The sequence below is a fragment of the Thermochaetoides thermophila genome (assembly GCF_000221225.1).
Source record: "Thermochaetoides thermophila DSM 1495 unplaced genomic scaffold scf7180000011816, whole genome shotgun sequence".
Taxonomy (NCBI): Eukaryota; Fungi; Ascomycota; class Sordariomycetes; order Sordariales; family Chaetomiaceae; genus Thermochaetoides; species Thermochaetoides thermophila.
This window is the reverse complement of record NW_006383032.1, coordinates 3,304,069-3,330,019: the sequence shown is the minus strand read 5'-3', so window position 1 is coordinate 3,330,019 and position 25,951 is coordinate 3,304,069. Positions and strand designations below refer to the sequence as shown.

Genomic DNA, 25,951 nt, shown 5'->3' with positions numbered 1-25,951 from the left:
GGTGGGGTCATTTCGTTTGAGCATAAATGTTAAGGAGGGCGTCTGAGATGCTAGCTGATGTTGTTGAGAGTGAGCATATTATAGACATAGTGATTCAATACATAGTATCCGATCAGGAAGATGTCAGCTTCAGTTCTTTAGTTCTCACGATAGAATAACTGGAGACTGAACTCCATGAGAAGACCAAAAGACCCATGATTCCATTGCAAACGGCCGCCAAAATAAAACTAAAAGTACAACCAGCAGACAGACCAGACCCTAATCATGTGTTTTCCATCCTTTAAACCCCTTCTCGCCGCTAGCTCAAGAAGCATAGGCAGCCCAGCCCCAGGTAAAAAATAAACAGCGGGTATACGGCCAGCCCAACTCTGTTCTTGACAACCCCGCTGCCCGACAAGATGCTAACACCAGCAGCAAGCGACCACAGCACCAGCGTAAAGTAAATCGGAATCCTCGCGATCCAGTGCAGCCGAACTGCCGACAACAGCGCAGCAATATCGAGCGGGAATAGGGTGTACCCGATGACACAGATCGACTGCATAAACGAACTGTTTCTCGTCAGTATCCTCATCCAAAAACACATTAAGGATAAAGAAAGGACAAAAAAAAAAAAAACTCACATATTCCCCCCCAACAACTTAATCTGTACCGTCACCGCCGCCATCCCCACCCAAACAATCGCAAATACTCCACTAAACACCACCTCCCTCTGCTCCTCCCTACTCTCCAAACACAATAACGTGCTCAACACCAAACAAAACACCAACGGTCCCCACAAATCCCAATCCCTCAATCCTCCTCTCATCCCGCCCTCTTCACTCTCCAGTAGCCTCTCCGCATCCATAACCCGTCCCGCTAGACCAGCTAGCTCTTCCCTTGCTGCCGCGACACCCCCGCTACGCAGGGAAAAGTAGGTGTTTCGCAGCCCGGCGTAGGCATCACGCAGTGACGGCCCGCCGTTGTTGGAGCCGGTTATGGCGCTGAACAGGTGCCGTGGATACAGCACCTCGCGCAGCTTGGACCACACGGCGAGAAGGTCGCGGCGCAGGGTCGCCCAGACGGACTCGTCGATGGTGGATTGGTCGTAGGGGCGCAGGCGGTCTTCTCCTTGCAGGAGGGGGTTCGAAGAGAACCAAGATGATGAGGAGGCGGAGGTTTGGCGTTGTGAGGAGGAGCGCTGGGAGGTGGTGATGGTGCCGGAGAGGGTATGGCGTGGGTGGTGGGTGGCGGTGGTGGTGGTAGGCGAGGTGCTGGTTGTGGGGGTTGCGGCTAAGGGGTCGTCGAAGGTGTTGAGGTCGGCTGTAGCAGAAGTTAGCTCACGATACTAGTGTAAGAGAGGATAAAAAAATGATTGAAGAAGCGTACCGTCATCCGGGTCGATCAGGTCGCCGTCGTCGGCGTCGATGTCGACGGCGGGGACGTTGTGGTAGTCGCGCCGGTTGGAGGAGGATGCCATTTTGGTGGGGTAGTTCTATTTTCTGGCTCTAATTCCCGACGAGATTTCTCGGAATGGGAGTATGTTCGGTTCTAGGGCTTTCGTATTTGTTTTGGCAGCGGTTGTGGGCGACCGTGGGTTTGATTCTCAGGTTGTCAACTTGAAGCTCGAGCTGCCTGCGCTGCAATGCGATTACTCGACGGACTGACGTTGCCAGTTGGTCGCAGTTGTGGGGCCCAAATCCCTTCTTGGCGGAGCTCGGAGGGTGGATCATGCTAGGTATTATGACCAATCAGGAGGGAGGATTCTTGAGAGCTCGCAGGTGTCTCTGATCTTGGTGGTCAGGGTCCAGAGTCCAGAGATTGCGTACTTGTTTGTCACAACCCATTTCATCTCTTTCCTTCACCATTATCCGGGTCTCTTTTCTCAACCTGATGGATACTTTGTACACATCCTTGGGTTTCGTAAATTTGAAAGCTATTTAGTTTCCCCATGTCCCTGTTAGAAAAGTCTTAAAGTTTGTCTCTTACTCTATAGAATGCACACAAGTCAAGTCCTCAACCCCATCTTCGACTCACATCCCATATTTTTCCCCCTAAGCACCTTTTAACATTTATACCCACACTCCACCTCCCCCCTCCCCCCAAAACTAACTCCAACATTTGATGACCGTGACCAAGGATGTTTATTTATACTTACACAGCATCATTGTCAGACAGACGCCCATACCTGTTTACAACCCCTATGAGTACTACCACAACGTACAATGCACCCGCGCCAGGCACAGGGCGAGAGTCTCGGTCCCGATGCCAATATGCGGTGCGACAGCGCTTAAGAGAGCCAAGATTGAATCTCCCGTTGGAGATATTGTTGGTATTACTCTAGGGTATGAGGCTCGTAGGTTGGTTTGTGCATGTCATGTGGGCAAGTTAGAGATCATGTTGTCAATTGGTTTAGGAAAAAGGCGAAGTAGAGAGGATAAGTTTTCAATATTCAAGAGGCTCTTCGAGTAAGCGTCACCACGGAATTCAGCACGAACGTTGTACGTACATAGGGAATATAACCACAGTGAGCGACCGTTTAGATGCTATAGAACGGAAACGGAGAGGCTTTGAACCCAGGCAAAGAGATCTTCTTCCTGAGGGATATGAACTACGTAGCCTGATTAATTAGAAGCAAGGATATCCCACACGTAACATACGAATAGTCCCTCCTTGCAACACTTAAACCATCTCTTAACTAAACCATTCTCAAGTCTCATTGACCTCAAGCTCCCGGCGTGCCACTCCCCAAACCCCTCTCCTTCCCCCACCGCTGATAAATCAACGCCCGATTGCCATTCCCAACCACTACACACCACTCTCCCTCCGGACTCCAGCCAACCTGCCTCCCAACAAACGCCCCATCGATAGCCAGCGATCTGTGCGCCTTGATCAACCCAACCGGATTGGACAAATCATACATATCCGCCCAAGCCTGCAACGTCTCCCTGGAGAACCCAAACGGCGAGTCCGGGTCCGGACTGGCAGAGACCATGGAAGCAGATTCTTTATCCCTCCCGCTATTGGAGAGGTTATTGGTCGCAGAAAATGAGCGCTGACTCCCAGTTTCGTGGTTGTTGTTGTTGTTGTTGTTGTTGTTGTTGTTGTTGTTGTTATGGCCGCCATTAGCAGCCGTGCCGGAACCAGAGCCAGCAGCACCAGGAGCTTTCTTAACCCTCTTGGGCACCAACCAAGCCGGCTTCATGACCACACCCACGCCTGGCCCATGCACCTGCTGCGCCTGGGCAAGACTGATCCCTTGCCCCTGATCCACGACGACAACCCTCCCATTATAGCTTTGCTGCGCCTCCTTGAGATCAGCCATGAACCTCGCATACTCCCCAAACCTCGCCAAATCCCAGAAAAACGTCTTGCTCTTCGCATTGGCAAACGCCAGAATAGGATGCTTCCCGGGCACATGGTACATCCGAAACCTCATAAAAAACTGTACGCCGCAGTCGGGCGTGTGGAACTGGGCGAGACGGGTGAACATTGCAGGGCGGGACTGCGGGGAGACGGTTGGAGTAAAGTAGGAGCGGGTTTGCTTGGTCATGTCGGTGGGGGTTGGGGCGTCCAGGGGACCCGGGATGGGGTCATCGGAGGAAAAGCCTTCGATGCGCCAGAGCACGATGGTGTCTTCGTGGCAGGCGCGGGAGAGGATTAGGTCGCCGTAGAAGGCTACGCTATGGGGGAGGGTTAGTCTTGGAGAGGACGGAAGAAAGAGGGAGGAGGTGGGGGTAGGGGTGGAAGGAGAGGGGGGGAGGAGGGAGGGGGGGAGGAGGGAGGTGGGGGGGGGGGGAGAATAGGGAACGGGAGAGAGAGGAAGGGGATGGGAGAGTGGGTGGGAAGGGAGGGAAGGGGGGAAAGTACCAGTCGACAAGGTTGTTGTGGATTTCGGAGGAGGAGAAGTGAGGGTAGTAGATGACGATGGGGATCTCCATGTGTTCGTTGGGGAACTCAGGGAGAGCCCACTTTGTCATGTCAGCCCAGATCTTTTCCAGGGAGAGATAAGCAGGGAACTTACCAAGTTGATGACTTGGTCGTGACCAGCGGACAGGACATAGCGCCCGTTGTCATGGAAAGCCTGGACCATAACTTAGCTTCAGTCTACGAGACTCATACCTGACCCCAACTTACCACACTTAACAAGTCATACGAATGCCCCTCGCCGCCGAGAATGCATACACACGGCTGCTTCTCGTGTTCCGGAGCAAGACTCCATATCCTGATAGTCGTGTCGTCGGATGCTGAGGCGATGATGTATGGATTGGCTGGAGATGTGGCGAGGTCATTTATACCCTAGGGCAGGTGAGCTCCCATTTGGTCACTAGCTATGAGTTGGAACTTACTCCTCCGTGACCCACGAGTGTCTGTAGAGCGTGTCAGTTGAGAACCAAATAGAATGAACCGAGGAATAGGACACATACCCTGTAGAGCTTGCCCTCTGTCACATTGTACACCTTCACGTTCCCTTCATTGCCGGCGATGCAGAGTAAAGGCTGGTCAGTGATGGGGTCTTTGGACCAGCAGCTAGCACAGTTGGCTTCATTCTATCTTACAGTCAATATCTTCGCCCTTATCGAGGACGGTTCATTGACTACTCACCCCATCATCCCGAATGAGCTGGATAATCTCACACGGATTTGCATCCTTGTCCGTGGTCTGCGTCAGCCGGCAGATGACCGCCTTGACAATTCATTAGCATGCCCAGCTCCCCCATCGCCGTAGGCACATGAGGAAAGTACTCACGTGCTTCTTGCTCGTAGCCGCAAATACGGGCGGCGCGCCGGGCGGACTATACGGATAAAACTTGACATCGAAAAATTCGGCCAGATCTAAGCAGCAGCAGCAGTACAGTCAGGCTCACGGCTCCCTCTCTCTAAACATGACAAGAAGTTGATAGCTAGTTAATGACTAAGAAAAGGATAATGCCTGCCCATGAATATCTGGATATGGTGGTGGTGGTGGTGGTGTTGGTCTTGGGTACCTTGGCTCACAGACCCGTCGTCGCCTAGATACTTGTAGTCGTCCTAGCCATATATTCCCAGTAAGTGAGCATGCCAACTCCTCCGTCACACAAGCCCGATCATCGGATTAAGTTCCCTCAGTGTCAAATGAGAGCCAGCAGAAGTGAGGGCGAGGGATCCCTACCTGGAAGATGAAGGATGTCCTCAAGCGGGGGAGTTCCCACTCGGCCGAGTCGGATGCTGGCATGTTGATGAGGGAGGGGAGGAGATCTGGATCACAGGATGGAGAAAGACTTAGGCTGCAGGATCTGTGTGAGTTGTAGGGCTTGGCCGTCACCGGTATCCGGCCTCACGGCCCGGTCCCGACAGGAGGAGAGTGGGGCCGAGGAAAGGGGATGGGAGGGATTTCGGGATTGTTAAGTCGATGAACAACTGGTTGGGGCTGTCAAGCAGGACGGTGGTCTTTAGCTGTCAAGCGGGGGATTCAGTAAAAGGAGGTTGTGTCGTTGTGTTTGACTTGATGCTGATGTTGCGGTTGCGGAGTAAGAATCAAATTGAAGTTTAATCAGGGGTAAGGTTTCGGAGTTGCTACGGGAAATACTTCAATTATGAGTGACGAGATGAGTTTTGGTTGAGTTTTCAGTTGGTGTCGGGATGAGATTCAATCCCAGGCTTCATTCTGTCTTGAATCTTAATTGAAGTGGGTCCCCCGTCGCGCAAGGACGGGACGCGTCGCAATTGCGGGTTAAAGCTGAGAGTGATGGCCCTTGAGGGTGAGTGAACATCGAAGGCATTTCAAAGGCACTCACATTCTTTAGCAATCAATTACAGTGTCATTCTGGATAGGAAAACTGGATCTAAGTTGAAGATTTCTGATCCGAGATTGCGTGCATTGACAGTGTGTGTTGAATTTCCCTGGATATAAGTTGAACTTTCTTGGCACATTTTCATGACTTACTTCACTCAAATAGAACCTCAACTCTCAGCATATGTACCATAGAACACCAAATGACAAGCCCCTGTCTAACTTGACAAGAATTGGTTTCTGTTAAGCACTGTCTAAGCTTAGTCTTCATATAAACCTGCGGTACCCGGATATTAACCCGGCTCGACTCTAGTCAGGAAACTGGTTGAGGAGTATTGTCAGCCAATTTTGTGTGTGTAAACAAGCCACAACCCCCTGACTCCTCGGGGATTCAAAGTTGACCTCAGCTCTTAACACCAGCCAAGCTCAGCTCTTCCATCAGCCTCATAGAGAAGCCGGCGAGATGTCTTGAACCCCGCATCTCTCATCCATCTCGCCCTGCCTGCCCGGCCGCCAGCCGGCCAACCCTCACCCTCACACAGTCGTCATTGCCGTTTCCCCGTGCAACCTAATTCAGGGCGAAATGTTTTAGAAAATTCTTGTCTTATTCGGAACAAAACACCCGATCAGCACACAGACATGGTGCCCAATCCTCACTCGCATATCATGACAGAGACCTGACTAAAAACAGAAACCGTGTTGCTGCCCGAGGATCCCACTTTTTCACAGCACTCTGTTCGATACGCACACTATTTTCGAGGAGATGCAGGACAACGGAAGTTCCCGTCGTAGTCGTCGTCCTCGTCCTCGTCCTCGTCCTCGTCATTGTTTTTATTTTTTTTAAAAAAATAAAGAGCTTGCAATGGGGCTGGGTTCACCCGAAAAGCTTCGGAACTGCCCCAAACGCCAGGTGGCCGGCACGCCAAGTTCGCGGGCTTAGAGCTCCACCCCACGTGAGGCTTGAGTAGCTTTGACATCAAGGGACATCAAAAGCGATGATGATTCCCTGTTTTTTTTTTTTTTGAACCTCTATAAATGTCTACGGTGATGACTTTCGAGGGTTGGTCTCCCATCTTGAGAGAAACCCTGGAATGGCCTATCAGCGGACATCATCTGACAACGGCCCTGTGCAACCTCGACTCAAGAGGTTACCCTAAGCCAGGAAAGCCATCCGAGACGGACGAGACGGACACCCTCTGGCACCAATATGTGCGTGCGTGCGTGCGTGCGTGCGTGCGTGTGTGTGTGTGTGTGTGTGTGTGTGTGTCCTGTGTCCTGCCCTGCGGCCAGCCTAGGTCTGGTCTGGCCTGGTCTAGGTACAGGACCTGGTCTGCTGCCCGCGATGTGCACACCCGCTTGCATCTTCCCTCTTGGGACTCAGGCAGCGCTGCAAAGGGTGGCGCCAGGATCTCCGGACGGCCTAGGCATCCCGGGGCCTGACGATCATGCAGAGAAGCGCGACTCGGAAATTTCTATGGCCTGTCTTTCTGCTCCGTCCCCAGCAGCCGGCAGCAAAGGGAAGGTAACAGAAAAAGGATGGTGTCCAACAACGGGGATATCGTCAACCTATCCTTAGCAATACCTATGCTGCGCCCGGTCGTGCAACGGACTCCAAGCCAGACTCTCCTGGACCTTGACGGCCGCCGCCGACAGTGGCAAAGGGCAGAGAGACTCAGCGAGTTGAGAGACAAAGACAATGTCTCTGTCCCACTCTCGCAGGGACGGACGACCGTGGCGGTCGACTCACCATGACGGTTGCCAAGGCTCGAGAGACTGCGACGACGCCGCCCTCAGCTGCTCACGCACGTTCTGTCTCGGTAGCCAATTCCAGGCGCATCGTCAGTGTCGGCCGGTCCTCAGAAGTTGTGAATATTCAGCCGACCAGACAGATACATTGAATTGGTAGGGCTTCTGGAAACGAGCGAGACAATCGCCCTGATACTTCTTAGCTGCCAGATATGGAGCTAACTTTCGCTTTCCGGCTCCAGCTCTCAAGTTGCTGCAAACCCCTCTACTAACGCAGAGTTGCCTCGCCGCCGCGGAACATACAATTTCCTTCCGCGAGATCGAGAAATTGTTGAGAGCAATGGCAAAGGTGAGAAATCCAATCCCTCCATCTCGCTCTTTCCTCGAGGTCGGTCGTGTCCCTTCCCAAGAAAAAGCCAAGGGTGATTGACATGCCGTCTTTCCCCAACTGGCTAGGCTGCAGCCTGGCAGCTGCCGTGGTTGAGGAGCAAGACGGGCGCTGATTCGAGGGCTCCGCGGAGCCACTCCTGGCTCAGCGGAGCTCTGGTTGGTTCTGTGGTGGGGCCCTGTTCCCTGCAGGCTCGGTGGGGATGGCGCCCGGTGCTTCCGTGAGCTCGTTGGCTCACATCCATCCTTCACCTCGCTCCTCGCTGCGAGTCCGTCTGCGAGTCTGGAACTCTCGTCGCGTCCATACCATGGTTCACGCTGCTGTTGGTGTTGCTGATGTTGTAAGACTGTCTGCGAAGGTGTGGACGGGCGAGGCGAGCCACGGTCGATCAATTCCGTTTGTAGGACAAGCGCCCTCAGAATCAGAATATCTGTCCCATGGGCTGCCCTCATCTGTCGTCCTCGTCGGACAACATCGCGTTTTCACTTTTATCTTTACTCATGCCGTCGGTCACTACTTCTCACCGTCTTCTATCGCTTCAATACAATCTGCGGTGCCGTTGACTGAAATACAATTCTTAGTGATCCTTCTGGATCTTCTACTCTCTCGAACTCTTTAGACCAACCCTTAGGCTCACCCTGAGATCTCATATCGCCCACCGACAAACGTCGGCCGTACAACACCTTCCTCTCGCAGTCACAAGCAGCCAAACATACGGACAGTCTCGTTGCCCCTTACTCCGTCGCAAATATCAGCCCAAGCAGTCAGGTACCTGACCTCTAGGCTCTGCTGCATTTGTGCTGTGTGGTCTGTGTCGCTGCACACAGCCGAAGACATTGCCCGTATAGTGCGACGGTGCTACGCTTCCCGCGCTCTCATCCACACATGTACAAGCCTGGGAACAAAATTCTGTCCTCTCTCTGACTGACTCTTCGCTGCGACCTGCGACCTGCAACCTCGTGAGCGCTCCTCCCGTCTTCTCTCTGCGGGAGCTGCCGGCTGCTGCGCCCTCCCGCTCCCCGGGCTTTCTAGCGAACGATCTCCAACCAACACCCAGCCAGCCCCGGTAAACTTAGGTCGCCGTCCTCTGCCTGCTGTTACTCCTGCTCCCGCTCCTGCGTCTGCCCGCCCGCTCGTGAGCCTGCGAACCTGCTGCCCGTAACTTCCGTGGCATCCGTGGCACCCGTCGCCCCCGTAAGACCTGATATATCCGCTCCCAGGTGACGGCGGGATCTCTGTGCGACGCTGCCTCGGGTTACCAGACGCTGTTGGAATCCGCCTTCGCAGAACGCACACAGGCCTCTCCGACCCGACAGCAGCGTCCCCAGACGCTTCTTTTCTCTTCTTTTCCGTCTACGGGTGCCGGGTGGCTTGCTGCGGAAGCCTTCCCCCTCGGTTTTCTCTCCCGACCCCGACCCGCGCGCGCCTTGCGTCCGCCGTTCTCTCCTGTGCTTCGCGAGCCACGCGCCCCCCCCCCCTCCTCTCCCTTTTCTTTTTTTCGCTCACGCCTCTCTGAGCTTGTCTTGTCGTCGCGCGAGCAATTTGTCTTGTGTCCGGCTCGGCGCTTCCTTTTGAGACTAGCTCCTCCAACTTGACACTTGCCCCTCCATCAACGCATGGCGAGACGGCTGTTGTAACCGATATTCTTTTCTTCATCGTGAGCCAGCATTGTGTGGCCCTTTTCCCCCCCTCCCCCCCTTTTCCCCTCCCAGCATAGCCCCTCATGGATCCGAGAGATATAACGTTTATGACTATTCACAGTGAGTGGCTTCTTACAACGAGCTGAGCGGTGTTGAGAGTTTAACAGCTCTAGCTGACTTGACAGACCTTACCCCTGATGCCAACATCTTGTTCGCCTCCGACTCTATCCAGGACATTCTGGGCTACACGCCTGATGAGGTAAAAGGGAAATCGGCCTTCGACTACTTTCACCCAGACGAAGTGCCCTTTGCCCGCTCCGTCCACAGCAGAGGCATCCTGCTGGACAAGGCTGCCGTCCTGCACTATGCCCGGATCCAGTCCAAGACGGGCCAGTGGGTGCCCTGTGAGTGCTGCTTCACTGTTGTGCATAATGTGCTCGTCGCCTCGACGAGCATGTACTTTGAGAGCCCAAAGAGCGAGAGTATGGTCCCTCGAGTGTCCCTAGTACCTATTAATGTACCCCCAACTAATGGTGCCCAGGGAGAGCGCTCGCAGCGCCGCGTATCCGTCGCATCTTCTCCAGCTCGCCCCGCGACCCCCGCTACCGCATGCTGGAGCACCTCTCTCCCAAGTTCAAGATGCCGCCCATGGAGCGCGAGCCGCGTGCCGCCCTCATCCTCAATCGCTTCACTCGTAACCTGACCATCATGTACGCCACAGACGCTGTGACTCAGATCCTCGGCTTAACCCCTGCCGAGCTGGTCGAGCGCCCCTTTTATGAGTGCATCCAGCCCAACTGTGTAGAAGAGGCTGAGCAGTGTCTGGAGAGGGCCAAGGAGAACGAGTCGATCGCGTATCTCAGGTTTTGGTATAAGGATCCTAGGATCGAGTTGAACAACCCCCGCGTGCGAGAAGAAGAAGAAGAAGATGAAGAGGAGGAGGAGGAGGAGGAGGAAGAGGAGGAGTCGGATGACGAAGAAGATAATGAAATTGAAATGACCGATGAGGAAACCAAACGCCCCGATTCCGACAGCGACATGGACCTCGACGACCCATCTCCCCGCCGCCGTCGCAACTCGGTCGAAAACCTCGACCCCCTCTCCCGACCCGCCAACAGCTCCGCCGTCCTCCGTCGCCGTCGGCCTGTCGCCCCGCCGCCACAAACCTTTGAGCTCGAAGCCGTCGTCTCCTGCACCTCAGACGGCCTCGTCGTCGTCCTGCGCAGAGCACGCCCCCCAATCCCCGATCCCGAACCCCCCGTCCCTCCGCCGCCGCCATTCAATTATGAAAACGGATTGTTTGCCGCACCCTGGGGCGTCCAGCCCTACGAACCGTATTTCCCGCCCGAAACGTTGTATACTTTCCGTCCGCCGCTGTTACCGCAGTATATGCCGTTGAGGGAGTGCGTTAAGGCGGCAGGAGGGCCGCCTTTGGAGCGTATGTTGCAGTGAGGGACTCTTTGTTTACTATTGTGAATGGGGTGTGATGCTGACGAGATGTGGAATAGAATTGATGCAGTCCATCCGCGACGTAGCTGTTTTCGCGTGGGCCCTGACGGGGATCAATGGGACGTTGGCTGCCACATATGGAAATGGTAGGAATAGGTTGGGTGTAGGTCCAAAGCCGGATGGGTTGCCGATGTGGGAGCCGCCTCCTCCCCCTCACCCTCCTCCTCCTGCTGCTGGTCACGGTCTTGCTGCGGCGGTGGGTGTTGGAGGATCAGTGGAGGGTGAGAAGCTCGGCAAGGAGAGGGAATATGAGAGTTTTGGTGCGGGTGTTGGTGCTGCCGCTACTGGGTATAATGCCGAGCCGCCTGTGACACAGTACAGGACGAGACATGCTAGTCTGGATGAGGGGATGTATGCTGCTGATTCTCCGAGCCGTGGTTGGCCTTCGTCGTCGTCGTCGTCGGCCGGTACGGCTCCTCAAGCATATGGCTTAAAAGCCGACGAGAGAGTCGGGGGTTTTGAACGTCCGTCCTTGCGGCCTGCGTTTTCGTATGATGCGTTGCAGGAGCATGCGAGGTATCAACAACAACAACAACAACAGCAGCAGCAGCAGCAGCGGCGGCGGCGGCGGCGGCGGCGGCGGCAACAGAGGGGTTTAGACAGCGATAGAAATCGTGAACCGAGGGGGTACGGCCCCTTAGCCTCATCCTCGGACGGTTTGAGGGCCTGGGGAGAGACGACAACTCCCTCAGTTCCTGCTCCGATCCCGGCCCCGGTTCCAGCTGCAGGAAGGAGTTGCATGCCTGCCTCTGGGCCTGGTTACGGATATGGAGGGTATGAGCCCCATCGGTATAGGTATGGAGTGCCGGCTAGAGAAGAGGGGTATGGTATGGGGAGGAGAGGGGATGGTTGGTTTTGAGGGGTATGTAAAGGGGTGAGTTGAAAGCATCTAGAGGAGGGTATGCTCGCTGCAATAGCTAGGAAGAGGACGTTAAAGGAGTTGCTGCATGGAGATGATGCTGATGGGGAGGTTGACTACTTATTTATGACATGACGGCTATGATAAGTTATCTATCTATCTGTTTCCGGTTATCATGGATTAGTTTATTTCTTGCTACTGTTGGTTAGGTACGGTGTTGTCAGTTTATGTACGTTGAGACTTAGTAATGGTAGGCCTATTGCGTCTCTGGTTCTCTGAATTATTTAGGTAGGATGAGACTGCATAGCCTTACAAAGCTGTGAGATCTGGTATCTCAAGAGGGATTAGTTTGCAAGAGCAGCTGGTTTTCTACGCTTATATCTATGAGAGGTAGCTAGACTACTACAATGAACGGTGTGCTTTGCCATGGGGAGTAATACTAATACTAATAAGTGAGCAGTTGATCCTCGTTGGGAATAGGCGATGCAGACAGCATATGCTATGGTGATATAGATCCTAGGTCGATTGGCCATTTTTCTCAAAACACGTATATATTTCTCAGCAAGCTTTCAATTACATAGGTATCTGAGAATGCTTCCGTCCCTATCTCCTGTAAATCACATCCTCATCATCTCAAAACCCAACCTCCTCCCTCTCCTCCCTCTCCTCCTCCTCCTCCTCCTCCTTGACTAATTCCCTCCAAATCCTCTCTAACTCACCCATCTCCCCTCCAACTTCCCTCATCCGTGCAAGCATCTCCCTCGCCTTCCCTCTTTGTCTTAATCTCTCCCTGCGTCCCTCTATTGTTTCGTCTATCGACCTCGTGAGCCTTGGAGTGATGGCCACATCCCCCGCGTACAGCGCGACCATCGCCCGGAGGCGCAACATCTCTGCGTCGCGGGAGAAGGGAAGAGTTTCCATTACGGAGTCCATGCGTTCGGAGAGGGAGGCAAGGCGGGAGAGGGTTTGTTTGTAGAGGGTGATGCGTTGGGTGTGGAGACGGCGCTCTCGCGGTGTCAGATCTCGTAGGGGGTCATCAACTTTTGGCGAGTGACGGGGGAGAGCATAGTCGTAGTCTTGTGAGTAAGAGTCGCGGTTTACCCCTTCATCGTTACCGTCGTGGAGGTCGTAGTCTTGCGTGAAGTCGTACTCTGGCATTTCTTCGTCCACTTCTGGGTCTTCCTCATCGGGGTCGGCAGCTTCCTCGTCTAACCTTTCCAAGCCCCTCTTGTGCGCGCGCCAGATTTCTTCCAGCTCAATCCCAAATAGAGCCACTTGGAAGTCGACTACAGGTCCGGCACTCCCCGCATGTTGCCTTGAGTAAGGGTACTGCTGGACGAGGTAACCAAAATACCCCTTCAGTTTCTCCAGCCTTTCTTCTGCGACGCGGTCTTCGCGTTCCCATTTTTCTCTTCTTGACATCGACGTCTGTCTCGGTCCTGACCCAGCCTCGATTCCAATATTCTGCCATAGCCAATCCTGCCCCTCATCCCTCTCCGTTTCCCCTTCCGCTTCCTCGGTAACCCCCCCTTGTTGTTGCCCCCTATCATTCTTCTGCACCTGTTCCAGGAGCTGGTCCCCTTCCCTTAATAAAATCTCTCCTCCCATCTCCCACAGCCGTTCATATCTCAGATCAACCGGCTTCCCGTACACACTTGCCCTGATCAACAATCCAAATGCGCGCTTAGCGGTAGGCAAATCGTTGGTTGCTAAAGCCCGACGCAGAATGGTAGTGAGCCAGCCGACGTGGGCACGGTACGCGCGAGCCTTACGGTCTTCTTCTGCTGACAATCCATTTGCGCCACTGGATTTGCGGCGATGACGACGACGACGATGATGATAGGTATGGCCATCATCCCCCGACTCAACGGCCGTTGTGCTATCCACGTCCGCATCCCCCTCCTCACCCTCAGCCTGCTCCCGGTCACCTTCTAGAACCCCATCCCCCCGACTCGGACCACGACCCTCCCCCTTCCCGTTGCGTCCCCTGTCTCCCTGTTCGTCCGGGTGATAATAGAACCGAAAATGCCTCCTCCTGTCCGGCGCGCGATGCGGGAAGCCAGGCCAGACCTCTGCCGGGGCAGGAGCGTCGGCGGGGTAGCCTGCGAGAGCGAACTGGCGGAGGGTGTCGGGAGTGTGGGAATGGGGGTTTATGACTCTATCGGTGCCTTCGTTGTTGGCGGGGGAAGATTTTGTGTTATTGGAGCGCTTGCGTTTGGATCTGGTAGAGGAGGGGGTTTGGATGGTTGGGAAGTCCATCTTGAGATGGGGGAATACGATTAAGTATCAAGTGTAGATTTTGGTGAAGATAAGGGATCTGATCTTCGAAGGCGATAGTACAGTGTAAATTGAGATGGCTAGGTAGATGAAGTTGGTGATCGAGTTGTGAAGATAAGAGATGAACGGTGATACGTAAAAGCGAGGGTTGATGAGGCGAAAACTTTGCGACATTAAGAAACACCCTCTTGGTAAGTTCCTTGTTGCAAACCAAGTGTAATTAGTTCATTTAAATAAATGAATATGTGATTTATAAGAGTTTTAGAGGGCGATGGAGTCGCACAGTCAAAGAGTTGACGAAGTTGGCAGTTTGGTGAACTTGGAGGATTTTTCGCTTCTTACAAACTTAAACCAAAGCTGCTGGAGCTTGGACACGGAAAGACCCGCCACTCAAGGGGGCCCTATCACCACCAATTCACCACATCACAATCACATTGCATAGCACAACCAGGTCGCTCAATAAATACCTATATACCATAACAACAGCCTTCTATCATCTGGCCCGAGTATTGCCCATGAAAAGGGAGGACACCCTCGCAACCCTCATCCCGCCCTGCTTCTCTCATCAAATCCCTGCCGAGGTTCAGGCAAGGCGAAGCAGGGCCTATATCCCTCCCATCACCCAACCCCGTGTCCGTCAATTTATGTACAGTACAGCGAGCAGATTGTTACCATATCCGCTCAGGGCTTGCGCTCAAAGTACTCCCACTGGCCAGGGCGCGGCTGCTCCTCGAGGGGTTCCCAACTAGAAAAAAAAACCCGAATGTCAGTGAATATGCAACAAGAGATGTGGTAGAGGAGACTTACACCCGAGCCTTGACCATGGTATCAACCAGCTTGAGCTCGCCCTCAGCGACCTGGATGACCTCCTCGATGAGGCCAGCACCAATCTTGTTCTCGAGCTCAGCGACCCTAGAGAACCTTCATCAGCATACGCATTCTAAACGTTCATCCTGGACCAAAACTTACTGCTCCGCCGTCAACTGCGGCTCCGGCTCCCACTCAACCCGCCCAACCGTATCCTTGACATCCCGCCTCGTAAAAATCTTCTCCAACCCCCCCTCGATCTTCTCCTCCAACGTCCGACTCCCCTCCAACTCCGGACCCTCGTCCACCTCGCCATCCCACTCCAACACCCTCTCATCCTCCTCCTTCGGCAGCCGGCTCACTACAAAAACCCTCCCGTCCCTCTCCACTTTCACTGCCCTCGCTCCTTGCACCTCCTCACCTCCCTCAGGCCCAACCTTCGTGGGGTCAAACTGATCCGCATGCTCCTCCAGAAGCTTCTTTGCTCGCTCCACCCAAGCATCATATCCCTCGGGCACGACGCTTTCGACAAGCGCCAGCCGATGCCGCGTGACGGCCTCGACCGACTGGCGGTAGACCGAGTGCTCGGGAATCTGCTTCAACTTCTCGAGGGTGGAGTGGTAAAGGTAGAGGAGGGCGGAGCGGGGCGAGGGGTGGGTGCCGAGGCCAGTGAGGCCGGTCGGCGCGCCGGGGACGAGAAACTTGCCCTTGGAAGCCGAGGAGGCGGCTGCCTGGGTGGCCGGGCGGACGACGGCGAGGAGACGGGTTGTGGCGCGCATTTTTTTTTCTCTATTTGGTTGATGGACTTCTTTTTACTTGTTCGGGTCTTTTTGGGCTCGATTAAGAGAGGAGGGAATTATGGGCGGCGACGGGTCAATTGGCGTGTCGTCGTCGTCGTCGTCGTCGTCAGAGTCGTAAATTCTGGGTTGGCAACCGCAGAGCGGAATTTCGCTCGTTCCTTGCTGGCTGCTGGCTGCGGGCTGCTGGCGGCTTCGAGCTGTTGCTGCTGCTGCTCTGCTCCTAATGGAGTCCTTGATGCCGAGCAACGTCAATCCGCTGAGAGGGAGCTGCTGCCGCCAATCACCTCCATGCAATTGATAGAGTACCCGCAATGTTTGGAGGGGCAACACGTGATATATCACGTGGTAAAAGCACCAGACGCCCTCGATCTTTGGCAACCACCTACAGTTTCATGAAGAAGCTCCAAGATTTCGCACATTTCTGGCTATAGATAGAATACTTTGGGGGTGTCAACTTAAGAGCTAGTCTGTGGAATTGCACAACTACATAAGAGTCTAACCTTCCGAAGCTTTTTCTTTCCCCCATCAGGTTCTGCACTACAGGTAAACGACGAGAGAGCAGCCAGGACCTCGGGAACCATTAGACGAATAGGTGACCCGGCAGTGTTGCATAACTGTTAAGCTAAGAATCAAACTCTGCATTGTATTATGTTACTTAGGTAGGCATGAACGTCCACCTGCCAAGTTTCTTATCTCCAACCCAGCTTTACCTAAGGTAGTACATCCTGTCATAGGTCAACCCAGAGAGTTCCTCCAATCCCAACACCTACCAGACCCAGACCCTCTTTGTGCCATACCTAGCGTCCTTCTATCCTCCTTCAAGAAGCACTGTATCTGGAGCCGAGCCATAGACTCTTAACTCTATGATTTGTCCGCCCTATTCAGGGCATGCTCGTTCCCCTCCCACTGCTTTATCTCTCCTCCATCTCTTCTTCCATCTCCTCCTCTGGTCCTCATCTCAATCATCATCGTGTAACACATCACCAGCAACAAACGAGCGCAAACTGACGATGATGAAGAAAGTACAGAACTTCCCATCTATCAAATGAATCGAACCACCCTTTCCAGTCCTTCTTAATTGTAAGTTGTACCTAGAGAGGTATGATATGTAAGAAGAAAGAGCATAATCCATCCATCCATCCATCCATCCATCCATACACCCAACGTTTGCCACACTCTCTTCCTTCCCCAACAACCAAAGTTATTCATCCTCTTTCCCTCCATTTCTTTGCTTCATCACAGGCCATGTGCCACGAAAAGAGAAGAGACCCCTTCAAAGCGCGAAACGAACACCAAAGAGGAAGAGAAAAGGAAGTTTATCATGTCATAAAAAAAAGGGGGGGGGGAGGAGGTGCGGTGCAAATAGAATTTGGGACGGAATTCATCCCAGCCATTCATATCATCTCTTTTTTCCTTTCCGTTTATATGTTCATTTCCCTTTCCTTTTCATCCCTATGTCCTCCCTTAAATCCCCGATCAATCAATCAATCAATCAATCAACCATTTACTGCTGCTGCTGCTGCTGCTGCTTCTCCTCACCCTGCTGCTGGGCACCCTCCTCGGCCTTACCAGCAGCCGGCGCATCAGGCATCTCCTCATCCTTGGTGCCATTGGCGGCAGCATCGGGGTTGGCAGCGGCAGCCTCGGCCTCCTGCTTAGCCTTTTCCTCGGCCGCCTTGCGGGCCGCTTCCTCTTCAGCAGCCTTCTTGGCAGCGCGCTCGGCCTCGAGCTTGGCCTGCAGGGCGCGCCGCTCCTCTTCCATCTTCTCGAAGTGGCGCTGCACGACGGGGCCGGCCAGCGCGCGGATCTCCTCAAGCTTGGCGACGTACACGGCCTTAGTGGTGTCGTCACCCTCGTCGTAGAGCCATTCCTGGGAGCCGTCAGCATACAGTTAGGCAAAGCAGATTCAGAATAAGCAAGGCTTACCTCAGTGGCATCACACTTCTCGCGGATCTTGGCCTTCTCCTCGTCAGTGGCAAACTCGGCATACTGGTCGTCGAGCTTGTTGCGCAGCTCATAGATGTAGGTCTCGAGCTCGTTCTTCTTCTCCTCCGTCTCGGCGACCAGCTTGTCCTCCGCGATCATCTGGCCTTCCTTCTCCATCCAGAGCGCCTTGGTCTGGGGGTCGAGCGACTGGACGGCGCTCACGATGGGGAGATCGCCCTTGCGGACCTGCTTCCTGACCTTGCGGGTCTTGGGCTTCGGCGGCTCCTCCTTAGGCGCGTCCGTGTCCATGGCCTGCAAAGTCAGACAGAATTAGTATGGCGATATCACGCTCTGGGGGGCACCGGGTAGACTCACGTCGCCGTCCTTCTGCTGCTGCTCCTCACCCTCCTTCTTCTCCTCCTTCTTCTCCTCCTTATTCTCCTCGATGACCTCCTCAATCTCCTGGTCCTCGACGTAGTAGCCGCTCTCCACATTAAGGATGCCGTGGATGTTGACGCGGGCCTTGAGCTTGCAGATCATGAAGTCATCGGGGGCACCGGAGGCTTTAACGCCCTTGACGGAGAAGCGGCCAATGAAGGGGGGAACCTTGCCGGGAAGCATCTCCGGGTTGGCGTACCTAGCCTCCAAATCGAAGGGCTGCTTGCGGTAGAAGGTAAGGATCTTGGTCGAGGGCATGACGTTGCCCTTGTTGAAAACGGTAAGGCTGGTATCCTCATCGGGGATGTCGGCATCCTTCTCCCAGGCGAACTCAATGGGGTAGCTGATGATGTCCTGGACGGTGAAGTCACGGACACGGAAGATGGGAGATAGGATGGCGCAGCTGAAGGCGCAGCCGCGTGCAATGGCCTCATCCTGGTTGAGGGTGAAGGACAGCTGCTTGCCGAAGAAGGACTGGATGCGCTCCTTGATGGCAGGAACACGGCTGCCACCGCCGACGACCTCAATAAAGTCAATGTCGTCCTTGGTCAGCTTGGCGTCGTCGAGAGCCTGCTGAAGAGTGACGTGAATGCGGTTCAGGAGAGGCTCAACCATGGCCTCGAACTCCTGACGGGTAATCATGGTGCGGACATCAATGTCGTCCATGAGCGACTCGATGTTGAGCGGGGCCTGCTGGTTGGCCGACAGGACCTTCTTGAGCTTCTCGGCAGCGGCATAGACGCGAGCGAGGGCCTTGGGGCGGCTGAAGATATCGATCTTGTACTTGCCCTCGAACTCCTTGTGGAGATGCTCGACGATAGCGCGGTCGAAGTTGCGGCCACCGAAGTGGCGGTCCCAAGCAGTGCCCTTGACGGCGAGCTCGCCCTTGCGGAACTCGACGACCGAAGCGGTGAAATCGCTGTAGCCGATGTCGACGAAGACAACACGGCGCGGCTTCTCCTCCGCGCTGGGCAGGTCCAGCTTGGTGATGCCATAGCCAAGAGCGGCAGCAGTGTTGTCGTTGATCAGGCGCAGAACCTTGAGACCAGCAATCTCGGCGGCATCGATCAGAGCGCGGCGCTGGACATCGGTGAACCAGGCAGGGACGCTGATGACGACGTCGGAAACGGGAAGCTTGATCTCATTGGCGGTAATCTGCTTGATCTTGGTGAGGAACATAGCAACCAGCTGGGTGGCAGTAAACTGGGTCTTCTGGCCCAGGTACGACACCTCAGCGCCGACCTGGCCGTTGATGTCGATCAGCGGCGCTGAGATGAACCCCTGCTCGATCTGGACATCGGGGTCCTTCGAAGAGCGACCGATCAGGCGCTTGAGGCAAGCGACAGTGTTCTTGAGGTTGGAGATCTCCTGGGTCTTGGCGGCCTCACCAAGGTAGCGGGACTTGGGGCCAAAGCCAACAAGGGATCTGCAAGAGTGATGATATGGTTAGACGATGCTGTTGTCAATAAGAGTTTTGTTGTTCGAGTAATACTTACGGGGTTGCCCGGTTCGAGACCTCATTGGTGATCTAGAGCAGAGTCGGTTGTCAGCACTGTATCCGACCGGAAATAGCGACTTTCCAAGAGGACGGAATATAAATGGATATGTCATCCTACATACCACATCGACACCCCGGTTCCTCGCAACAGCGATGACGGTGTTAAGGGAACCGAAATCGATACCTGTGTCGGGAAGAAATAATGGTCAGCAGAGAGTTCAGATCGCGATCCGGACCTCAGACAAGGGTATATCTGAGCGCATCAGCCCCGCGGGGCACACGCGACGAGGGTGCCCCAGTCGGGGGAACGACGATGACGACGACGACGACGACGACAAGGGCAAAGGGGTCAAGAGGGAAATATTGAGAGGAGCATAACTTACCGACGACCGACATGTTGAACGGCGACGGTAGATGAAAAACCTAATAGAACAGAACAGCGGCTCGTGTAAACAGAACTGAGCTTCTTCGGCACGACAAGTCACGATAGATGGTAATGGGGCAATGGATGTGGCAGCGTGCGTGTGTGTGTGTGTGTGTGTGTGTGTGTGTGTGTGTGTGCTTACCAGCCGAAGTCGAGATTAGCAGCGGGATGCCGATGTACGGATGTAGAGGGGTAGTGGTGAAGGGTTCTAAGTGAGGGGAGTTGGATCAGATGCTCGAGTTCTGCTCAGACGCAAATCTGGCAGTTCAGTCGCAGGGTGAGAAAAAAAAAAGCGGGATTAGAGAGGGAGTGCAGGATGCTACCGGTACCTAGGCAGTTAACCAGTCAGGCAACCTGAAGACAAAAAAATAAAAAAAATTCAGTGCCAGGAAACCCAGCAAGATGCCCAACAGGCTGCGCTTCAGACTCTTCAGAGGGGGGAAGTCCGCCCCTCCATGGGGCCTTATGGAGCCGTCGTCTAGCCCCGCACCCGGGTGTCATCCTGGGGCTAAGAGTGGCCCAGAAGCTTGGAGAAGCTTCTCGATTGGCCCCGCGCCAGCCCGGCCTGAGTCTGTGAAACCTCAGGCTGCCTAGTGATGTTTGCCCGTGTTGTTGGGTTTTGAAGAGACTCAATTTCTAGGAGACTCTACATTTTTTTACATTGATTGGGCTTACACTTGGCCAAAGACCCTCGATGTGCACGTTCCGGCTTTCTGGCTTCGTGTGCGGTCTGTTCATTGCATCATCGGATCCCTGTGAGACTAGAGATCGAGGGGCACACCGATAAGTGATAAGACCGATAAGAGGCCTCACCGCCCGCACTATCACTATAAACACACCCTGGTAGCTCTATCACCCCACTTTTATGTAAAAATCAGTTTGCCGCAGGCCAGACAACACGTCTCTGGGACCAGCCAAGTCCCGGCCCCGCCGCGACTGTTGTGCAGAGAGACTGCAACGCTGAAACTGCCCCGCCATCTGTTCCAGGTCAACAAGGGCTGTGGATTCAGACAAAGCCCATCAAAGACACATGGACATCGGACAATGCGATAAGAGCGTAAAGGAAATGCACACCAACAAAACACCAACCGAAAAGATGTGGACAAAAAAGAGCCTTCCCGAGCCTTCTAGACTGTCACAAAGCGACCAACAGCTGATGCCCAATGGCTTCGGCAGACAATGATGTCGCCCTGCAGCGAGCTCAGGCTGTTGTTTGTCATGCCCAGCCGCCGTGGACCCACAGCAATTGGGCTAATACGTAAGAAAACCTGTAATTACCGGCCAGCGAGGACGATTGGAGGACCACTAGGTGCCAAAATAGAGGGGCCTAGGACTCGTGAAGGACTCAGCGTTGCCATATTCTGACATATCTTGACATAATGGCTGCTACCCTTGCGGTCTTGGGTCAGTATGTCCAAGTATGCTCGTATTATTTTACGGCTTCCTACTGGCTGTTTCTTGCCATTTGCTGCCATGAAACCGGGAAGGATGTTGTGTGGTTGACTCAACTGATGTCGATTGGCACAAAGCATGTTGTGCGAGGCTGCTCCGAGGATGAGATGAAGTGACAAGGTGAGCCGTTCGTGGCCCGATTTTTTGAGCGATGTTCCTTCTGTTTCTTAGACTCCTAGAAACTGGATGCGGGGAATTGGAATGGAACTCACAAGAAAAGAGGTTTGACTTCTGAGGTGAGCTGGAGGTATCTGTCGGGGATGAAGGCTGAAAGCTGACAGCGATATCCCAGGCTGGAGAGAGACGTCGTGAAAATAAGAGCACGCTAACAATCATGATGAAAAATCTCCATGCGAGGGATGCAATGGGTTCAGAGTCAGCTCATTGAGCACAAAAGCTGAGTTATTTGGAACAAGATCTGGTCGTCTCCGATCCCAGTAGGAATAATAAATAAAGAAATGTATAAGATAATGAAAATAAAATAAACAATCTCGGAAATCAGCCAAGAGGCAGTGCTTCGCATTGTACAAAGTACAATTTAAGACTTTATGAGGTTCCAATCAAAAGACAAAGAAGATTCAACCTGTTTTTTGTCATCAGTTATATCAGCTTACATCAGGACATCAAAGTTCAAGTCACACATGCAAAAGGAACAGTTGTTCAAACACCAGCTTATATTCCGGCCATTTGACTCCTACATTAACCCATAATCCAACCCTATCACCATGATTAATCATTATCCATCCTTTTTTTTTTTTCTACTCTGTACTGTACAACCGAGACATATGTAGCTGACGCAGTCTAAGATAGGTAGTCTGTATGCTGTGTAAATGCCACAATGGTATCTCTCACTTAACCTCCCCCCTCTCAGAGCTCTAAGGCAAAACGCAGGACGGCATGATAGCCAACAACCCCCCTCAAGAATCGACGATGATCCTCACAAACAAGTACCCATCATGGCAAACAGGAAAAAAGAAAGCAAAAAAAAAAAACCGTCAACCAGCACTCCTTTCCTTCAACATCCAAGCCACCTTCATTTTTAAATCAAGCGATCATCACCTCTGCTTCGCAGACCGTGAGCTCCCCGGACGACTTTGCTGCTGTTGACCCATAATTTCCCTTTCCACATCCTCAACGCTAGACGTCCTCGTCCAGCTCGCCCTACTCAATGGACTCCTCCCATGCGTCCCGCCTACCGCAGCATTCAGAGGAGGAATCGGCGATGGCGGCGTCAACGAATCGATCGGCTCCGATCCAACTTCATACACCCGTCCCTGAGGCGAGCGATCACGGCCATTGCCATGACCACTACCGTTCGTGCCAACACCCCCACTACCATGGAGCGGTGTCCACTCGCTCCAGCGATGCAGCGCGTGATCGCTGGCGCTAAACGCGGAATGGTACGAGTCGTGTGCCTGCGCTTGCATCGCCAGCTCGTACTTCTTGCGGTCTTCTTCGCCCATGATGTTCTCCACACGCTGGGGCATGTACATCGACATAGAGATGCCCGTTTGTGCGCTGATAGTGCTGTCAATGGAGTCGCGGCGGTAATGGGAGAGGAAGGATGGGGGCTTGAGTTCAGAGGGGTCGGCCGTGATGCCGTTGCCGTCGGCAGTGGAGAGGTACGAGCCCGGGTAGGCTTGTTGATAGTGCGGGTGGTTGTAGTAGCTGCCGTTGCGGGCGGTGGCCGCGATGCTGGCCATCGAGTCGTTCGGGTGCAGGAACCAACCGGAGGCGGTGCGCTCGGGGGCAGCGAAGCGGCCGATGATCTTGTCCGGGGGCAGGAGCGTCGCGCCGGGGCCGGAGCTGATGGTCGAGGGGACGGGTGTCGGGCGAGGCTTCTTGAGATCGTCGGTACTGCTGCCGTCGCCGGCAGCCTCCTTGTCCTTGCCCTTGCCCTTCTTGGCAGCCCGGGCAAGTTCCTGGCGCTCGCGGGCGGCAGGGATGAAGGATTCGGGCACGATGTTGAGTTCGTCGCCGGCCTGCTCGGCCTTTTCGATGGCCTGTTGCGCGGTAGTGTGGGCATCGGCAGCCGCCGCGTCGGCGCGGGGGCCGCCCCAAGTGCGCTGGCCGGCTGTGAAGATGCCGTAGACCATGTAGTACCAGTTGAAGAAGGGGTTGAGGACGAACATGAGCGGGTACAGCCAGATCTTGAAGCGGCGGAGCTTCGCGCCGAAGTAGAACATCAGCAGCCAGTTGAGGCCGAGCGAGATGGCGATGAAGCCGATGGGGAGCTCCTCTACGCGCTTGGTTGTCGTCAAGAGGGCGAGGATGATGATGAAGAAGAGCAGGGCGGTCGTGCGGATGGTGTTTTGCATGAAGCGAATCAGGACGAGGATGGGATACCGCCGCCAGAGACGCCAATCCGTCAACATGCACACTTCGTTGGTAATGAAACCCAGGAACCAACGGCGACGCTGCTTGACCAGCGAGCGCATCGTCTGGACGGCCTCGGTCTTGCAGAAAGCCGACGTGCACATCTGGATCTGATACCGTTTCTTCGCGCCGATCATGAACAAGTGTGTCAGCCAGCGGTCCTCGCCCAGATGGTTCTTGCAGAAGTCGAACAGATCCTGCGCCTGCTCGGCCTTGTCGGCGAAATAGTATTTGGCCATGCGGCGGAAGGCTGAGAAGCGCAGCATGGTCAGGGCGCCAGGCAAGCAAGTGACGGCGCCGCAGCCCGACTCGACGGTACGCTCGAACAGCTGGCCATGGATGTACTCCATGTCCTGGAGCAGAGTGATAAGACTGTGCTTGCGGGTCGTGGAGGTGATGACACCGGTCATGGCGAGCATGTTGCGCTTGTTGCCCGGGCTCAGTTCCATGTCGTACACAAAGTTCTGCAGGCACACGCGGTCGAGGATGCAGTCGGAGTCGATGAAGAGGATGAACAAGTTGTCGTTGCGGCGCAGGTACTCCTTGTACACACGGTCGATCAGCCTGAACGTCATCTTCTGGCAGTGGCGCTTGCCGCCGTGCGGGAAGCGTGAGACGGTGATACGGGCATTCTTGTACGTGACGTCGATGCTCTTGGGGTAGTTCTCGAGGGTCAGCGGCACGCCGAGCCGCTCGATGGTGCGCAGGTACAGCTCGTTCTGTTCGTCACCGTCGAAGGACAGGAAGACGTGGATGCAGGCGGGCGGGTAGTCGCAGTCGACGACCGAGTTGATGGCGGTAATCAGGACGTCGGGCTCCTCATTGTACACGGGCATGACGATGACAACCTTCGGTGCCGACACGTCGTCGAGGACCTGCTTGATGCGCTTCGTGCGCCCTAGCTGGTTGGTGACGATCTGATAGACGCACATCAGCCAGGGGATGACCAGCAGACCCGAGAAACTCCAGAAGGCAAACCACTGCAGAAAGGAGACCATCTCCTTAGGCCACATCTCGGTGATCTGCTTGGGCAAAGGCAGCGTTACCACCATGATGGGCAAGAAGATAAGTCTGTAAAGTTCATGTCAGTGTTGCTTGCTTGCTTGCTTACTTTTTTCTACAGCCGTCCAGGGACATACCTCAGTGCAGTGAACGCAATCGCCACGATAACCGCCAGCACCCTCACCGTCCAATGCTCTGCCTTTACAAACACCTTGTACAGGCAGTAGAGGAAGGCGGCGATCCACAGGAACCACTCGAGGAGAGCGGCCAGCATCAACACGCCAACGATGGCCGTGTACACGATCTGCAACAGCATTAGCCTCTATGCGCACCTACCATGCGAATCAACTCAAGCACATACCTCGTGTACCGGCCATTCCTGATTATTGTCGGCCGCCATAGTGTAGGCAGTCCGATAAAACCCAAGAAGCGGGAACTTGGATTCGAAGTCTTGGAGATGGTTGTCGATCCGGACTTTAACAAGGATAAGATCCGTCCCAGCTTAAACGCAAGCCTGCCAGTAGTCCACACAACGCCCAACAACTCAGATTAAGCTTATAGCCGAAAACACTGATTTCTGCCGAGAGCCAGTATTCCGGGACCGAATTCGTGTTAATATTGGAGTCAAGCGAAAGAACCTCTAACAAGCGGCCCAGAGTTGCAGCGGAAGTGAGTGTGGTACACAAGCGAACGGGTACTCGCAGACAGATCAGACGGGAACGAAAGACAAGCGCTCGCCTTCTTCTAGGACAAATAACGAATGTTGTTTAAAAAAACGAGTGTTTTCCAAGCTAAAGAATTAGCTAGGAGTAGGCAGGAGGAGGAAAGCGAGTGGACGGCGACCGATGGCCCAGGATGGAAAGAGGTCTCGTATGTGTTGCCCGCTTGTGTGTGCGTAGGTGTGGAATTGGATCCTATCTAATAGGCCAACATTCCACGGGAGCCTCGCGAGGGGAATGGCGTGCTCTTGTTGCTCCGGGTATATTTTTTTTTTTCAGCTCAGGGACATATGGCCGGATAACGGGGACCTATACGGCAGGAACGGTTTGGCAAGGCTGTGT

At 54.2% G+C, this 25,951-nt stretch overlaps 7 protein-coding genes across 7 annotated transcripts; 1 reads left to right on the top strand and 6 right to left on the bottom strand.

Annotated features, from left to right (window-relative positions):
* Nucleotides 1-298: 298 nt before the first annotated feature.
* On the bottom strand, nt 299-1,456 carry CTHT_0029930 (uncharacterized protein; the record flags this gene model as incomplete). Its single annotated transcript, XM_006693385.1, has 3 exons — nt 299-548; nt 621-1,299; nt 1,366-1,456. 3 exons carry the CDS (start codon nt 1,454-1,456, stop codon nt 299-301), a joined length of 1,020 nt encoding a protein of 339 aa, XP_006693448.1.
* A 1,245-nt stretch (nt 1,457-2,701) lies between these two features.
* Nucleotides 2,702-5,190, bottom strand: CTHT_0029920 (uncharacterized protein; the record flags this gene model as incomplete). Its single annotated transcript, XM_006693384.1, has 10 exons — nt 2,702-3,659; nt 3,847-3,947; nt 4,001-4,060; nt 4,114-4,275; nt 4,326-4,346; nt 4,404-4,526; nt 4,582-4,662; nt 4,726-4,811; nt 4,964-5,006; nt 5,128-5,190. 10 exons carry the CDS (start codon nt 5,188-5,190, stop codon nt 2,702-2,704), a joined length of 1,698 nt encoding a protein of 565 aa, XP_006693447.1.
* Nucleotides 5,191-9,605: 4,415 nt separating this feature from the next.
* Nucleotides 9,606-11,890, top strand: CTHT_0029910 (PAS domain-containing protein; the record flags this gene model as incomplete). Its single annotated transcript, XM_006693383.1, has 4 exons — nt 9,606-9,642; nt 9,708-10,004; nt 10,064-10,960; nt 11,031-11,890. The coding sequence occupies 4 exons, from the start codon at nt 9,606-9,608 to the stop codon at nt 11,888-11,890; spliced, it is 2,091 nt and encodes a 696-aa protein (XP_006693446.1).
* A 633-nt stretch (nt 11,891-12,523) lies between these two features.
* On the bottom strand, nt 12,524-14,149 carry CTHT_0029900 (uncharacterized protein; the record flags this gene model as incomplete). Its single annotated transcript, XM_006693382.1, has 1 exon — nt 12,524-14,149. The coding sequence occupies one exon, from the start codon at nt 14,147-14,149 to the stop codon at nt 12,524-12,526; it is 1,626 nt and encodes a 541-aa protein (XP_006693445.1).
* A 699-nt stretch (nt 14,150-14,848) lies between these two features.
* CTHT_0029890 (NADH-ubiquinone oxidoreductase-like protein) lies at nt 14,849-15,753 on the bottom strand (the record flags this gene model as incomplete). Its single annotated transcript, XM_006693381.1, has 3 exons — nt 14,849-14,912; nt 14,975-15,079; nt 15,137-15,753. 3 exons carry the CDS (start codon nt 15,751-15,753, stop codon nt 14,849-14,851), a joined length of 786 nt encoding a protein of 261 aa, XP_006693444.1.
* A 1,525-nt stretch (nt 15,754-17,278) lies between these two features.
* On the bottom strand, nt 17,279-20,032 carry CTHT_0029880 (uncharacterized protein; the record flags this gene model as incomplete). The annotated part of the gene is made up of 6 exons (XM_006693380.1): nt 17,279-17,644; nt 17,701-18,012; nt 18,076-19,564; nt 19,635-19,666; nt 19,759-19,820; nt 20,020-20,032. The coding sequence occupies 6 exons, from the start codon at nt 20,030-20,032 to the stop codon at nt 17,279-17,281; spliced, it is 2,274 nt and encodes a 757-aa protein (XP_006693443.1).
* A 2,535-nt stretch (nt 20,033-22,567) lies between these two features.
* CTHT_0029870 (transferase-like protein) lies at nt 22,568-25,290 on the bottom strand (the record flags this gene model as incomplete). Its single annotated transcript, XM_006693379.1, has 3 exons — nt 22,568-24,959; nt 25,028-25,194; nt 25,252-25,290. 3 exons carry the CDS (start codon nt 25,288-25,290, stop codon nt 22,568-22,570), a joined length of 2,598 nt encoding a protein of 865 aa, XP_006693442.1.
* Between the last annotated feature and the right edge of the window lie 661 nt (nt 25,291-25,951).